General features: G+C 45.3%; 1 protein-coding gene and 1 long non-coding RNA gene across 2 annotated transcripts in view; one reads left to right on the top strand and one right to left on the bottom strand.

The window, feature by feature from the left end:
• Positions 1-17,386, top strand: part of LOC147450081 (uncharacterized) — a 53,564-nt gene that overhangs the window by 35,905 nt on the left and 273 nt on the right. The window contains exons 6-9 of the mRNA XM_086519412.1: positions 16,403-16,488; positions 16,624-16,871; positions 16,993-17,105; positions 17,190-17,317. Of these exons, the coding sequence (XP_086375538.1) occupies positions 16,403-16,488; positions 16,624-16,871; positions 16,993-17,105; positions 17,190-17,317 (575 nt within the window). The remainder of the gene's footprint in view (positions 1-16,402; positions 16,489-16,623; positions 16,872-16,992; positions 17,106-17,189; positions 17,318-17,386) is intronic.
• On the bottom strand, positions 505-17,249 carry LOC147450082 (uncharacterized). Its single transcript, XR_015189093.1, has 4 exons — positions 17,168-17,249; positions 16,507-17,042; positions 16,338-16,393; positions 505-2,034 (listed from the first exon to the last, which is right to left on the bottom strand). It is a non-coding gene; the product is annotated as an uncharacterized LOC147450082 (long non-coding RNA).

The raw sequence follows: 17,386 nt of genomic DNA, 5'->3' as shown, positions 1-17,386 counted from the left end.
CGGGTGGGGTACCAAAACAATGTTAGCGTGCAAACAACAAGGAAAACAAGTGCCTCTATAGCCTTGCACGAGTCTCATCATCGGAAGGAAGAACTATTGCATCGTCAAAACCACCTGTAAAGATTTATGAAGAACCCTTCTAGCATGAAGCACACTTGGAATTAGGAGAAACCAAGGACATAAAGAAGTAGCTTGTGCGCTCCTTGCCGCACTGTCGAAGCAAGGGCCTTGTCTAACACTGTGTGCGAGCCACAGATGGCTGCAAGCACACAACTAGCTTAACTAGTAAGCTCAAAAGAGGGCAATGGTGTGTCACTTACCGCTCTATGCTACTGCCGTGGAGGATTCCTCGTCGCGAAGAAGAAGGAGACGTCGCTACGTCGCGCTCAACCGCACCGCCGTCGTGCCGCCGCAATGCTCGATCACACACACACACTCTCTCTCTCAAGTACACACACACACACACTAGTACACAAGGAGATGGAGAAGGAGATGGAGCAAGAGCACTCTTCTTGCATTGCATAAATGAGAGAATGAGTGAATTTTAGGTTTAGTTGACTTTTATATGAGCTCTTCCCATTCACACTTGGGCGCCCATGCTTAGTCAACTAATCCCTTGAATGTTCGAGTTAGAGTGCGTCTCTCATCAGCGATCACTCTTACTCTTTTCCTATTGGACCGACAAGCACGGTACCTGACTCTACCAAATAAATAATACAATGTCCGCCGTAGGTTACAACGTCCATCGTAGGTGATAGGGTGTCCGTGAGCCGTGAGGGTTAACATGCCCCCCTTCCTGATGTAGATTCCGTCCTCGGAAGCTATTGAGTTGAAGCTCGTTCGTCAAGGTGGAAGAGCATTTGAGATGAATGTCCTTAGCCTTCTTCAATCACTGCAAAATCAAACAACATTGGCACAGTAATTGCATTCTCATAAGCGATTAAAAAGCATATGCAGTTTTAGGCAAACAAATTGATTGGTAATAGAATTTTAAACAATTTGTCAGCAATAAACATTCAATTGCAATATAATCAAATGCATAAATAGACGTAAAGGTAAAAAATTAAACAAATCTGGGGTCGCTAATTTAACGGTCGAAAGGCACTAGAGATCGACTATTAATACCATAGGTAAGCTTCTTAATTTTCTCTGGTCAATTAAGTTGTTTAATCGCGAGAGCCAAGTATTTCATGTTCGAGGGCTGACTAGAGGCTATACCTAGAAGACCTATAGTTAAGCTACGATAAAAGGAATTTCTCATGAAATCATCTCGCCTGACTGATTACCTTTCCTTTGACCCCCCAAAGTCTTTTCACAGTGATTTCATTTTGATGTGTGTGCTTATTTTGTCTGCCTTGGGTTTTTTGCTTTTCAAGGAAAAGCGTCCACACTGGGAACCTGTAGGGCTCTAGTACCATAGGCGATACATGTGAGTGAAGTACCCAATCAAGCTGAGATTTCTCTTCCAGCTTAAGATTTTACATTGTAGCACTTTGAGTTGTTTTTGTTTGTTCGTTTTCAACATTTTAATTTTGTAACAGTGGAGGGTCATATAACACTGATACACCTCCCCAGGCTCATCACACAAGTAAACTCCCTTTATAATACTTAAGCTAAAGGTCAATAGGGTCAAGCCCACTAGAAAGCCCTAGTACATTTCACACAATGCTGCCTAAATCGTATTAAGAACCTAAGTAACCATTGATTATTAGAAAGGTATTCCCAATGGTATTAAGAGGAGATCTCTAACACCTAACTTGGTCAAACTAGCTTAGTCGGATTGCTTGATTTTTAAACCTAAACAAGCGATTATGACAAAAAATTACATTGAATTAAATGTTTGTTACTAAGCAAATGTGCTGGATATTATGCTACCAATCACAATCAAAGCAGACAAACATGGATGCAAAAAAGATAAGGGGCAATGCTTATGGACAAGAAACACCTGTTTGTGTTGATGGTCGCGCTTGATTTGAAGTGTGAATGAGAGAAAGATCCCATGAAGGTCCAAATTCTAACAACAACAACACGTTCCTGTACACACAAAGAAACACAAAGAATACCTCTAGGAGGCACATCAGTGGGAAAAAGAAACTTTGCTAATCACTCAACTCTAAAACAGAAACACTCCTATCGTACTAATTCTACCTACCCTCCATCACTCGAGTGATGGGGATCAAAGGTATTTTATGACATAGGTTTCTGTTTCAATGTACCGGATGTGAATGTGTAGGTCTAGGTCAAATGTTTTGACTTTTATTGTGCATACTTATTTGCTTATTGCTCTTGCTCTTTATTTTTTTATTTTTTTGTGTGAGTATAAGGCTTTATATGTACATTCCCTAAGATTGGGAGATTGAGAGGTCAGGGAGGAAGGTTGAGAGGGAAGCAAGTGAATGATGGATGTCAACAAACACTCCCCCCTTCCTTGGGTAGATCATATCGTTTGAAATGTACTCGTCACCTTTTGAAACCAATTGTTCCAGTCGATAATAGGTGAGGATTTTTGCCAGTAGTTTTCTATTACCTTAGGTGCCTCATCGAGTTGCAAGGGTGGTAAGGTACTCTCCCAGGATCGAACTTGAAGTGGTTCATCAGGTGATTCTTGAACACTGGGAAGTGTGGATTCCTTTGTAGCTTCATGGAGGTCCATTATTGTAGGTGGAGACTTTGGAGAAGCTTTTACCTCAATGGATGCATTACATGAGGAGCTAGAAGCTTCATGCGACTCCCCCCTTCGTGAGCTAGGTGGAACAAATCGTTCTTTCTTTGGTACCCAAACTAGCTCTGGAGCGGGTGTGTAGCATTCTATGATTTTTTTCTTTCCACGATCGCTGATTTGTTTTGGAGCTATGGGATTGGGCTCACATGGGTCAGGTGACAAATAAGAACACAATCTACGTTTTGGCACCCAAATTTGATCATTTCCTTGATAGTAGCCTTGGGCTTCCAATAGTCGTTTAGGAACCCAACGCCACGTTTTCTTACTTTTCTTGGAGCGAGTGGGACGTTTTTTACCAGGCTTTTGTTTTTTAGCATTAGCTATGGTCGCTAGAGAAGCTTTAGAGACCCACTTGTATGTTTTCTTCGTTATATTAGGATGAGTCTTGTCAGAAGCTATATGCATTGCTTGTAGCATATTTAAGGGTACGGACATTTCATTCCCCTCAGGTGTTACCCAGGTCGTCCCCCTATTCCCCCAAGTGTCTATGGTTGCTGCTAGGTGGACCCAATCCACATTGTCTGACTCAGTTATCCAAGGTAGTACATCCATATAAGGGGAATCTTCCCCAACATCAGTGTCCGCTTTACACGTGTAACAATATTGCAATGGGGCCGAGTGAACTGTGGTGTCAGATCTATGATCAATTATAAACCTGTTTTCTAGAGGATGTGCTCGACCCGTCACAAGATCCACTCGAATGACAGAATCTTGGAACTGCAAGTAGACATGGTTTTTAGACCAGTCATGCACCATTTTTGCTTCCCTCATGAAAGGACGTCCTAAGATCATCTCAGATGCCATAGTGTGCTTGGAAAAATCCATAACAATGAAAGTCTGCCTTACCTTGTGTCCCAAGACCTTGATCATGAGATCCTTTAGCATTCCAATAGGCGTAACAATAGATCCATTAGCCATTTTTACCACTACGCTTGTGGCTTCAAGGTGAGGTCTCCCCATAGACTCCCAACAACTCTTTGTCACCATGCTGACTCCCGCACCACCGTGAAGGACCCCCTTTACAGTTAATCCTTTAGTAGTGATTGGTAGAGTAGCATTAGATTCATCACCTTCAAAGTATTGCCCCAACTTGTTAACAGGTATTTCTATAACAAGGTTCTCATCTAGGTTCGGTTGTGGATCTATGTGTTCCTCCTCTATTGGCATCTCCGCAGCTCCATCCATCTGTGCAAATTGTGGTAGCCCAAACTTTAGTTCTCCATTGAGGAAGGCTCAAAGAGCTGAGACTAGCTCAGGGTCTTTATATAGTTTGGACATGATGGTGGTTCTAACTTCTGAAGACATGAAATCCATCAATTTCGCAATGTTTAACGGCACCTTTTGGCCTTGAGTCCCTTGACGTGGGGAAGATGGGATCTCCATTTCTTCGATAGGATCAGGTAGTCCCTCTGTAAACATTCTTTCCATCAAGAAGTGAGTACGTCCACTTTTCCATGACTTTAAGTCACTTTCTTCTTGGATGACACTAGGTATGTCCAAGGGTGTATGGACTTGGTGAGGTTGTTGTTGCGTAGGGAACACGGTGTCTATAATTTGGATCTTCCTAGGTGCTGGTTCTAGATCCCTTTGGGTATCTTCTACCAAACTCCTTAATTGCTTGACTCGCTCAATCTCCTCTGTAGGGTTTGGGTAAGTTCCTATCTTCTTTTTGGATCCTGGCCATTGTGGCTCATGAAGATCTTCCTTGTTGGTTTCTATGTTAGTGGTCGTTTTGGTCTCCATGGTTTCACCTGAATCAGAATCTTCTTCAGCGTCGTTCATATATACGGGGTCATCACCAGTCCCTATGTTGGTCTTTGAGCTGGGGTATGACTACGCTGCTTTTTGCGATCTCTTTCTTCGTGTTTTCTTCTTTTTCTGAGATTGGGCAATTGAGGCCGTGTCTCTTTCCTCAAGAATATAATTTTGTTTTTGGAGCATTGATCGTGTGAGTGCGTTTACTGATACTATGTTTATAGTTGGTGGTGTCCCATCAACAATCTCTATTAAGTTCAATGGTGTGATTTTCGGTGCGTTTGGATTGTTAGGACACTGTGCGATCAAATGATCTATGGCACAACGATTACAAGTGAGTATTGGCATTGCCAATGCACTCCCTTGACTTGTTTGCATTAGTGCAACATTCTTTTGCATTCTACTGGGGCACTCAGCTACTTGATGTGGTCCACCACATTCATAGCACTGAAGAGGTGGTCTCTTAGCAGTGTAGTTGATATTTTGGCCTCTTGCCGCAAGAGCAGCTACTTGATATACAGGTTTTACTTGTCCCCAATGGTCTTCCATATAGTACATGGGACACTCCTCAAGCATGTCGACTCCATAGGTGATACTAGAGTCTATGTCCTCTTCGCAATCTACATAAGTACTAGATGACTCGCAACCTATTTGGTTCATAGGTGTAACTCTTGGATGAGGGGGTTGCGGTCCTAGCACTGGAGGTGGCAACGGTGTGGTTTGGACCACATTTTGGGTTCTAGGGACCATGTGCTGTAATGGCAACTGTTGCTCCATGGGTGAGGTAGGCATCAATGCAGGAACTCGAGGTGAGTCTGCCCAAGCTATAGGCGGTCTATTTTCCATGATGCGTTTAAGCATTAGGCAATCCTTCGCTTGATGGCCATACCTACCACACGCGTTATAAGTCCCGTTAAACTTTACTCTGAAAGTAGGGCATTCACTCGTAGTATGTGGGCCCAAGCAAATTGAGCACCATTGTTGCTCCCTTCTTGGATACATATGAGTGTTTTGTGGAGCACGATTACCCCTAAGGCTTTCTTGGATGGCCTTGGTGAGATCTGCCAAAGTCATCTCAGATATCGTTTGCTCTTTCACGATTGGCTTTATCTTCATTGGATCATGCCCTGACGCTTGCGAGCTACTAGACTTCGGCTCGGCAGACACTCTTTCTCCTGCAATCATTAAATTATCCTCCAATTGGATTGCATTCATGGTGACTGCTTCCCAAGTAGTGATACCTCTAATGACTAGGCCATTATAGATACTTTCATGTCGTAGTCCCCTAATGAATCTATCGAGCAATTGGTTGTTGTTGAATCGCTCGTTTGGATTGCATCGAGAATTCAAATTCTTTAGGCGACTAATGAAGTCTCTCACGGATTCACCTTCTTCTCGTTGGGCTTTCTGGAGCTGAGAGGCTACACCCCAAAGTACTCCCTCTCGTATGTGCTCTTTCAAGAACAATCTCCTAAGAGTAGAGTAGATCGTTTTCTCTTCTACTCTTAAGGTTCTATACCAATCTCTAGCCTTTCCGCTTAGGGTCAAACTCAAAGCCTTACACTTATGTAGCTCATTGTGCTCTTCCAAGGAATCGCACACATGTTCAAAGACTTCCATATGCTTTCTAGCATCTCCGTCTCCACTGAATTTCTGTGTGAGCTTAGCTACTTGAACTGCCTTGCTCCTAGGCTCTCTATAAGGTGCACTACGCATGTTTTCCGCAATAGAGCGACAGATAGTTTGAGTAAATGCTGCCAAATCTCTTATTTGAGCAGGTATAATGGGTGTATGTGCTCTTGGAACCACATGTGAGATGGGAGTTGGCCTTGGCCTTGGCATACGCGCGGCTCTTGGGTCCCATATTTCGTATGGTGGTGTACCAGACGGTGGTCCAAAGTTTACAGGCGTGGCCCTAGGCATAGGGGGTGCCTGATATGGCATGTTATTATTAAATGGCATGGCTCCACTTGTGTAAGAGCTTGGATAATGCCATTGTGCATTGTAAGCTCTTGGAATAATCGGAGGTGTAATAGCTACATGAGACTGAGGTACGACATGTGCACATGATTGATACATATATGTAGGTATAGTTGGGGGCACTGTGCTACTAGGCATCGGCGCAGTATTAACAAATGAACTCCATGGTGTACTTCTTGTCATGCTCACCACTGGGATATGCATGGTAGCCGTAGTGTCATTAAGAGAAAGATGAGCTAGATCTGGGAAGGTAAAGCTGCCACTTGTGGGCTCCGATTGTACTGAGGCTCCTGGCTAAACAACATATTGAGGATCAATGGGGCTCACTGAGGGAGTCTCCATTTGTGATAGGGTTGGTTGGTTGGCCTTTCCCGTATCCAAGAATCTCATTAGGCTTGTTGAAGGCATGTTGATCCCTGTGTTCTGTCTTTCTAACTCGACAATCCTATGGAGGACATCACAGACTTTCTGTTGTTGCTCATCTATGCTAGTAGCACCCGATGTGGATTGTAGAACATCTAACCAACCCACATGATAGGTGTGTCTTGTGTACCGATTAGTTAAAGCTTCTGCTTGTAGGTCATACTCCCAATTTTCGTTTAGGAATATCCCATCTAGGCCTGGCGTGCTGGAGGTTTCCCTCGAAGTGGAAGCATTATTGCTCCTCATCGCTTGCCCCTCCGTGACTGCTACCTTGGGAGCACTCGGTTGCTCGACTGGCATGATTGTTGTCATAGGAGCCTTTGCTTTCAGGGCTCGACTTTGTTCTAGCCTTCGTAGGTTCTCAATTTCCCTCTCCCTTGTTGCTTGCATATAGCGTTCGATCTCTTGTACTTCGGCAAGACTCCTACCATCGGGTAGTAAAACCTCAGAGGGAGATAGTCCTAAAGGATCAGGAGGTGCAGTGGATGGAACATTCACATGCACACTCTCAAGAAGCATAGGGTCTATTTTAGGCATGAATGACGAATTTACTTCCCCACTCCCTTCATTTATTTCATTAACCGCATGTTCGGAGCGAGTAGCTCTACTAAGGATCTCTTTTAAGCGGCTAAACACACTGGACCCGGGCCGTGGGCCCAGGGCATGCATGTCTTGACTTGAACTATCAGGGTTTGGTGTAGGATACCTCTCCATGACTTCGTAGTCAGAGGAAGAATCACTAGACGCGATATGAGGATCTTGGGTCGCGCTACCTTGAGTCCCGGCCGAAGGTCCAGAACCTAGGGTGGAGGAATAATGGGTTCCACGTAAATGGAGGCACTACCAATATGCTCGTGCTCTAACACTCGTCTAGAGCGTAGGTTTATATGACTTGGATCCCCTAGAAGTGTCAGTGAGTGCCCGTGAAGGCTGCTCACCTAGTATTTTTGGGTGTTTTGCAACCCAAGTCTTTTTTTTTTTGATTTTTTGGTCCTTTTTTTCTGACCTAGCTATAGAATAGAACGTATAATAGTTCAAAATGAGCGTTTCGATCAGAGGGACGTGCCGTGCTTTACAGCCTTCCGTTTGGTCACTTTATGCCCTCGGAATCCCTAAAACCGTCAATTTCTAGTAGGGAACTAGGCCCAAATTAGAAAGTCTAAGGGTGTAAGTGGGAAGAGAAGGGAGGAGAGTGGAGGACTTGCCCCACATGCTCTCATTCCTTCTTGAGGGGGTGGGGTATATATATAAGAGTGAGTCTAGTATATATCATAAGACTGAGGACTGAGGCCTGGGCTTGGGCTTGGGCTTGGGAAAATGATCCCGATCCCGATCAAAATTTTAGTGTAGCGTCGACCGCGCGCGTTTTAGGTGACCCTTTCTTGGCCACACACACTGTCAACACCTACCTAACCTCTCTGTCAACAGCTCTCAGCTCACTACCTTATCTACTTACTAACAGTGCTGCTAACCACTAACTAATCTACTAACTAATCTGTTAACCACTCTGCTAACTGCTTACTGACAGTGAGCTAACTGTCCACCTACTTCCTCTCTCACTACCTTACTGTGCAAGGACTGTGTGCAGGCAAACCTTAACAGAAAACTGTGTACAGACTGTGTGCAAACAGAAATTGCTAACTGTCTACCTACTTACTCATTCACTGCGAACAAGCTAACGACTACTAATTGTGCAAAGACTGTGTGCAAACAGAAAACACAAGATTATGCAAAAATCACAGAACTTGCAGACAATACAGAAATTAACAACTTGCAGAAAAATAACTTATTCCTCTTCCTCTTCCTCTTCTTTCCTACTACAAACAACTCATAGAAGAAGCACAAAGTGCCTCTTGGGCTTAGTGCAGGGCGATTCCCCGGCAGCGGCGCCAAAAATGTGCGCTCCTTGTCGCACTGTCGAAGCAAGGGACTTGCCTAACACTGTGTGCGAGCCACAGACGACTGCAAGCACACAACTAGCTTAACTAGTAAGCTCAAAAGAGGGCAATGGTGTGTCACTCACCGCTCTATGCTACTGCCGTGGAGGATTCCTCGTCGCGAAGAAGAAGGAGACGCCGCTACGTCGCGCTCAACCGCTTCACCGCCGTCGTGCCGCCGCAATGCTCGATCACACACACACACTCTCTCTCTCAAGTACACACACACACACACACACTAGTACACAAGGAGATGAAGCAAGAGCACTCTTCTTGCATTGCACAAATGAGAGAATGAGTGAATTTTAGGTTTAGTTGACTTTTATATGAGCTCTCCCCATTCACACTTGGGCGCTCATGCTTAGCCAACTAATCCCTTGAATGTTCGAGTTAGAGTGCGCCTCTTATCAGCGATCACTCTTACTCTTTTCCTATTGGACCGACAAGCCCGGTACTTGACTCTACCAAATAAATAATACAATGTCCGCCGTAGGTTACAACGTCCATCGTAGGTGATAGGGTGTCCGTGAGCCGTGAGGGTTAACATAGCTCGTCTTGAGTAGATGTCCGTAGAGCAATTATATGCTAAAAACAGATAAGAGATGAGAGAGATATAGCCATTCGAAGATGTACTCTCTTCTGCTAAAAAATGAGCTCTCTGGAAAGTTTGTAGGTGTTGCAACTATAAAAATGGGGGCTTTTTTCTCGTTTATCCAAGTGGTCTTTTCTCCCTCCTCAGTCGGCAAGGCTCTCTATGAAGGCTCCATTTAATTGGTTCATTTTTGGGCTTCATTTTGGTATGGAATGGGTAGTCGGTGCCTTTTGGCCCAAGGGAAGGGGTGGGGCTTGTGTCCAGGGGACCAAAAAAGAGACCAAGCGCCTTGTTAGGCTGGTGTGAAGCCGAAAATGCACCCCCTTCTCCCCCAAGAGTCCACGAGCCTCCATAGCGAAGCTCCTCCCAAGCTCGTCTCAAGTGATACAACCCAAATGCAAATGGGTTCCCAACTTGCCCTATATGTCCCTTCCTTTGAGCCCACTCTCCCCTATGTGGGATAAAGAGATTGCCACATGGCACCCTCCTCCACACTTTTCCAACTCCTTCCTCTCCCCACATAAAATTCTCAGCTCAATTTCCTCTCAGGACCAACTTCCCAGGAGCATAGTGCACCGCTCCGGCCACCAAATGCTACGCCGTAAAGGACGACTCGGAGCCCATTACTACAGCTACTTCTAGAAATTTGAAATCTCAGCATTTCTAATTTAAATCATCAAGTTGGCCCAATTGTCTTTTGTCGCATGCATTTGCAACCACTTTCTAAGTCGAGACCACCCACTTCGGACGCACATAATTCATGATGCACAAGTCCGATTCACAAGCTATAAAGCACGGCTGAAAATACTTATTGAAAACCATCTTTTGGGGACTCAAACAACCCAAAAATCCACTAACGAGGCCCGGCCTTTGTACATGAATTTTTACATGGTCACTCCCAAGAGTCAAAGCATTGTGTACACATATATACATGAGGCTAGTTAGCAAGCTTTTTGGCATGGTCTATTGGCTTCATGCTCATCCAAAAAATGCCTCACAACATAAAAAGATCTTTCTTTCTTTCTTTCTTTCACTCTCTTACTGGTCGAGGGACGAGCTGGCTCAGGGCGAGGGCGAGGGCGAGGGCGAGGGCGAGGGCGAGGATCGCGGGTGAAGGCGAGCTGACTGAGGCGAGGGCGAGCAGTCGCGTTGCCAACCTGCTGGACGAGGGACGAGGGGGCGAGCTCTCTCTCTGCTGGACGAGGGTCCGCTGAACCTGATCAAGGACGAGCTGCTAGGCTTGGGCAAGCTGTTGGTCCTGTGTCAGGAGGGCGGGACGAGACCAGCCTGCCAGGGCTAGGGGCGAGGAGTCAGCCAGGACGAGGGCGAGTACTTGGTGACTAGGGCGAGGCGAACCAGGGCAGAGGCGAGACCTCCGCTGATGGACCAACCAATCAAGGATGGTGATGCAAGTGGCTTCACCACCCCACAAAAAATGAAAGCGACTTTCAAGCGGAGGAACAGAGATAGTATACTCTCGCCAAGCTCACTGCGAGCAGGGAAAACCGTCAGAGTCCAAGATGATTTAATGATGGAAAGGGTTCAAGTGATGATTAAATCTGAGCTCAGCTTTATGAGAGATGACATCAGGAAAGAGATGTACGCAAACGCAGATAGTTATAAGAATTCTATATATGCAGATATGAGGAAAGAATTAGATAAAGCGATGCTTGGTAGGCATGATGAGATATATTTATCTGTGAAAGGGGAGATGCAGGCTCTATTGCGTGCAGAAGTGAATGTAATGGAATGTATTATGCAGAAAAAGTTGGATGAGGCAATTACAAGCTTTGAATCTTGGAAAACCAATATGGAAAAATGCATGAAAGAAAAAGATGCAGTGATTGCAGAGCTTAAAGGGGAACTTGCAGCTTGCAAAATTATGCCCAAAACGGAAGGGGGAAATCAGCCCTCGATGTTAAAGGAGCTTGAAGATATTAAGGAGCAGGTGAAAACTCTGCGCGAAGGAGAAGAACAAAACTCGAAAGAGGCTTCCTCATGGGCGGAACGCCTTGTTAAAACACAGGAGAAAGTTGATGAAGCAGAAAAATGGATCGAAGGTGCAAAGAAAGGGAAGGCCCGGATGCCAGAAGCCGCACAAACTTCTACCATCATCAATTTGACCATTGAGGAGGAACAGAAGAGGAGGACTAGAGCCCTCCATGTGCGTATTACTGGTATCAAAGACACAGAAAATGTAGAAGACGAAGTGAAGAAACTCTTGCAGCGCATGGGCATCCCGAAACCTATGCACACAGGTGCTTGGAGAGTAGGAAAGAAGGGAGTGGATGAGAAGGGAAACGTCAAAGAGAAAGCACTTATTTTGCGTTTCCCGAGTTTGGAAACAAGAAAGGAATTCCTGAAGAAGAGACCAGCACTTAAGAAAACTGGAATATTTATGGGGGATGACCTTACTTCAACACAAATAGCACATATGCAAGAGTTGATGCCAGAGATCAAGGCAGCAAGGGAGAAGGGAAAAATTGCCTTTTACAGAGGAGGGAAAGTAGTGGTTTTGGAAAAACGCACAGCATGAAGGTGCGAGACATATGGGACCACACTCCGGATGGCGGCATGGAATTGTAATGGATCATATAGGCTGGATGTGGGTGCCTTTGAAGATAGCTTCAAAGATAGAGACATTGTCTTTTACTCGGAGACAGATCAAAAATCTGCACAGTTGATGCCAAGTGTGACTGGCTATTTATGGGAGATAGCTTGTCGGCCAGACGCTAGATCCCAGCATGGAAGTCGAGGTTCAGGAGGGGTAGCAGTCTTATTCAAGGAAGAGTTGCAGCCGCTATTACAGATTGTCCGGAGAGATGACCAGGCGAGATACATGTGGGTGAGACTGAGAGCTGAGACATGCAAATTCTTATACATTGCTATATGTTACTTTCCCCCTAGCACATCAGTCTATACCTCACCTAGAGGGCAATCCCCTTTCTCTATACTTGATGATGACATATGGGAGTTCTCTAGAGATGGAGATATCATTCTCTTGGGAGACTTTAATGCCAGGACGGCCAACTCCCAAACGGTATTTTATGATACCTCGGAGGAGATGCTTAGAGAGATGAATATATCGGAGATGGGACTTGACAGACACTCACAGTATAAAGAGCACACAGAGTATGGGAGATATCTCATGGAGATGACAACTACGCATGGTCTGGCTATACTTAATGGTCTAGAGATTTTTCCTTCGTCTGGGGGATTCACATGCTTTCCACACAGACATGGGCCAAGTACAGTGGACTTATGTCATGACTTCACCGAGCTTCATCTCTCATATTCAAGATCTCAGTGTGGGCCCTTGCCTGTTGGAGTAGCAGTGGACCATGCTCTCCTGACTTTTTCAGTCTCTTTCCAGTATAGTGTCTCTCAGACACCACAGAGGATTGCACACACACGGTATACTTTTACACCAGAGACGGATTCAGTTTATGTGGAAGAGATTTACAGACGGATGGGGGCAGCCGAGCCTGTATATACAATGGAGGAGATCACCACTTTATTGACGGAGATCTTGCATGGGGCAGCAGCAGAGGCATACCCACACACTCAACCAGATGAGAGAAGACGTTCTGGGAACATGCCTCAGAATAGTTGGTACGATGAGGAGTGCAGAGAGATGAGAGTTCAGATTCAGAGCGAGCTTATACTTGGAGTCATTACATATAGACAATCTCGGATTGCCCTTCGGCGTTTAGTGCGAAGGAAGAAGCGGGCCTTTTTAGCCCAGATGGAACGTGATTTGTATCAGCTCTTTTTGAGCCGAGATTCAGGTGAGGCCTGGCGTCTCTTCCATGAGCACTCACCTCCTCCAGTGATTACCTCTCCCGAGATTTGGTGTCAATATGCAGCATCATTATATACAGTACCTGGGCAACCACCATTACCAGACCCTCTAGAGCCATGTCCAGCCACTAGTACCTTCTTTACCACTGAGATGGTGAAGAACGCCATTGACAGGATGAGGACTAGGAGAGCATATGATCATGATGGTTTGGTGGCAGAGCACTTGATACATGCTAGAGATTTACTGTCAGAGGTTCTTGCGCGGTTGTTTAACCGTGTCATGTGTGAGGGACTACCCGAGTCCTGGAGATTATCTGCTATTGTACCTCTTTTCAAGGCAGGGGACCCCACGGTACCAGGGAACTACCGTACTATTATGATAGGGCACACATTGGCACGGCTGTATGCATCCATTCTTGAACAGCAACTGAGTAAATGGGCAGAAAATGAGGGCATACGAGCAGCAAGGCAGGCTGGATTCAGGAGGGGTTTCTCCACTTTGGACCATATTCTTACACTCAGAGCCATTATTGAGGAGGGTCGGGCACATGGGAGATGGATGTATTGTTGCTTTATGGACTTCCGCAAGGCATTTGACACAGTGTCGAGGGCTAGATTGATGCACAGGCTACTGAAGTTGGGAGTACCCATAGAGATCATATGGGGGATCATGGCTTTATACGGCTCAATGACTGGCCAGGTGCGCACTCCTGAGGGGATTTCTGACATTGTTCATTCCACTATTGGAGTGAAACAGGGGTGTCCTATGTCCCCTACACTTTTTGGTATGTATGTAGATGAGGTCTCTGACTACATTGACAGAGAGGGTGACAGAGGCGCTCAGCTGGCAGGGACATGGATCCCTTTATTATTATATGCTGATGATATTGTGTTAATGTCAGAGTCGCCTGAGGGCATGCAAAGACATTTGGATGCATTGCACAACTTTGCAGAGGATAGTGGACTGTCTGTGAACCTTGGTAAAACCAAGGTTATGGTGTTTAACACCACACCACAGTGGGTCAAGAGATCGGCACTATACTCGTATATGACCAGGACACTGTGGAGTACACAGATGAATATACATATCTGGGGGTGGTATTCATGGGACCGAGGTTTACCCTGAGGAGAGCAGCAGAGACTAGACTATCCAAAGCCTATGCGGCATTAGGAGGGCTAGAGAGGATGTGTTCGCAGGTTCCGTTTCAAGAACCACGAACAAAACTATGGCTCTTTGATACTTTGGTTGCTTCAGCTATGCTTTATGGGGTCCAAGTTTGGGGACCATCTGTGAATCATGACAGTTGGAGGAACATGGAGAGACCCTTGGTATTTATGATATCCCGGATGATTAGAGCCAAGGCCTTTGTACCACATGCGATTATTCGAGCGGAGGTAGCTGCCCCTCCTATAGAGATTGAGGCTCTTACCAGATCAGTGTCCTTTATGCACAGTCTATGGGATACACATAGAGGTAGATATACTAGACTGGCTCTTGAGTCCTCTAGACAGTTAGCGATGCAGGGAGATGCATCATGTTGGTATGCACAGATGACCTCATGGTTTCAGAGGCATGGTCTCGGCATGGATAGATTGCCTCCCTTTTAGTATTCCTTGGATGCACCCTCCCTGCCAGTCACACGGACGGAGATCACTAGACTCATTCGTCAGGATCTTATACAGTTGGACACCAGGAGGACATGGGTAGAGCCGATACAGGAGTTGGGCACGAAGATGGCTTTCTACAAAGAGCACCTTCTCCAACTTTCAGGAGATGGGTTTGTGACTCATCCGAACTACATGGACACTCATTTATCTCATGGTCTGCGATGTGCTGTTGGTCAGATTCGCACATCCTCACACCAGCTGGGGATTGAGATGGGTAGATTCAGAGGGATACCACCAGAGTCTAGGATATGTCAACTATGCGGCAGAGAGCCAGAGACAGAGCTACACTACATATGCCACTGCACTGTGTATTATGAGATACGAGGGCGCTTCCATTGCTTATTCAGGGAGGGTTTTGGACCCCTAGATAGAGTCATGAGGTATCAGGACCAGAGATGCCTTGGCTTATATCTACTTGAGCTACACCGACATAGAGACAGTCTGTTGGGGAGACATGGAGTACGACAGTCGCAGAGACAGATCACAGATTTCTTTGGATCGAGGGAGCCAAGAGACCAACCACCAGCACAGGGTTGTACCCGCATTCATACCAGAGGCACCCTCATTGACAGGGCGATTGAGCTCGGGAGATCGAGATGACCACGACCGAGACACAGGAGCACACTACATCGACGGAGACTCCAGCAGAGGATCAGAGGCATTCTAGCACGACACCCAGATTGTCATTGAGGGCCTATTCTACATTTTCACATTTCACATTTCACACTTCATTTCAGTTTTCATTTTTACTTTCAGTACTTTTTGTACTTGTACTTCAGACATTGTATTAGATTCACCACTTTGTATCTGATGGTCTCATAGGTCATTTTGGCCTTTTGAAGACGTTAATATATCATTTCATTTCATTTCATTTCATTCATTTCTCTCTTGTCTGCAGCGGTGCTCCCCACAGGGCTGCCCCTCATGCCTGGGGGAGGCAGGCAGAGACAAGAGAGAGGGTGCGAGGACTTAGGGTTGCGGGCGTCAAGGCTCACTCTTGCCCTCCTCACGCCAAAGTCACATCTGCCGCCGTCAAGCAGGTCTCCCATGCAGACCATGAGCAATGGCTCTGTCCACCTAATGGACATTTCAGCAGCACACACTCGACACTAATCAGACATTAATCAAATGCCTCCTAATTGGCAGCAGGAACAAAAGAAGCTGGCCTTATTTTCATTCTCAAAAACCTTACCCTCACCGAGGGTAGGTCACACCCCCCGTTTTGTTCACTCTCAACACACAGAGGTTTCATTCTGAAGTCATATCTGTAAAGAAAGTTTCTCTCCTATTGGCTGTTGAGTACATATACACATGCCATTGCAATTCATAAGATTATAAATTGGAATAGCATGCTGGCTTATGGCCAAGGCAACTGATGTTTTGAACATTTTCAGAGTTCTCTCTTTTCTTCAATAAATAGGATATTTGAAACTAAAGAAGGTGTGTCTGAAGTATGTACCTTAAACCTTTTGCCTTCAATGACAAAGTAACCAATACTTTCTTTCCCGATTTAACCTGCAACAGAAGGACTTCATGATGAGAAGCCTGATGATCAGCAAAGGAAAATGCTGGAGGGTGAGCACAAGGAGGAAGATAGACAAAGACAGAAGGTATGAAGGTATTCATACCTTGCACTTTCCTTTAAGGGTGAATTTGGGCTTATCCTGGACTCATCTAGGTATATATATATAAAAGGTGAAGATGGGCTTTGATATTTGGAAATGTTTAACTGGTAGGACGAGCAGGAGCTAGAACAGATCAAAAGCTACATTCAAGAACAGACAAGGGCAGTTGAATCAGTCAGTGGTGCAGAAGAAGCCATGAGGTTTCTGTATGCTTGCTTGGATGACATTGAGGTGGAGAACGTTAGTGGCACCCAGGAACAAGCTGCTTCTCACTGTCCACTGGACTTGGAGGTGAATCATGTAAAGCCAACAGAGCTTCCATGTTCTCTTGATAAATTGACAACTATGCAGAGGCAGAAATTTTTGATGTAAGTGTCTCAAAGAAAGATATCATTAAACACTGGTGAGCCCAAGGATTTGCAGTTAATACTAAGCAAACACATCAAACCACATATGCCCAAAGAGAGATTTCACCTGCTTTGTTTGTAGGAATCTGCTCAGAACGGCAGTCTCTCTTCGTGCTCTTGCCCAAAATCCACCTGGTCAGAGACCATGCAGAGACTTATTCTCTCTAGTTAACTGTGGCTCCTTACATGGAGGAGGTGATCTCAAAACTTTAAAATATTGAACTGGAGAGGAGCTACAATGTACATTCAACTCTTACTTCTTATTGTGAGTTTGCTCAGTGAAGGGAGCAGTTTCGGTTGAGGATATTTTGAGCCTTTCAGTTGAAGGTGTACATAGTGATGAATTTGAGTGTAGTTCTGCCGGTTCGAGGAAGGTTGTTTCCGTTGGTGTTCAGACAGATGCTTTGGTATGTCTCTTGAAAGTATCTCAAAAGTTCTTTCTCCTGTCCATTCCAAGGCTTTTCGGCAATTCAGAC

Source organism: Adiantum capillus-veneris, chromosome 9 (assembly GCF_014529385.1).
Source record: "Adiantum capillus-veneris isolate H3 chromosome 9, ASM1452938v2, whole genome shotgun sequence".
NCBI lineage: Eukaryota > Viridiplantae > Streptophyta > Polypodiopsida > Polypodiales > Pteridaceae > Adiantum > Adiantum capillus-veneris.
This window is presented reverse-complemented; position numbering and strand designations above follow the sequence as displayed.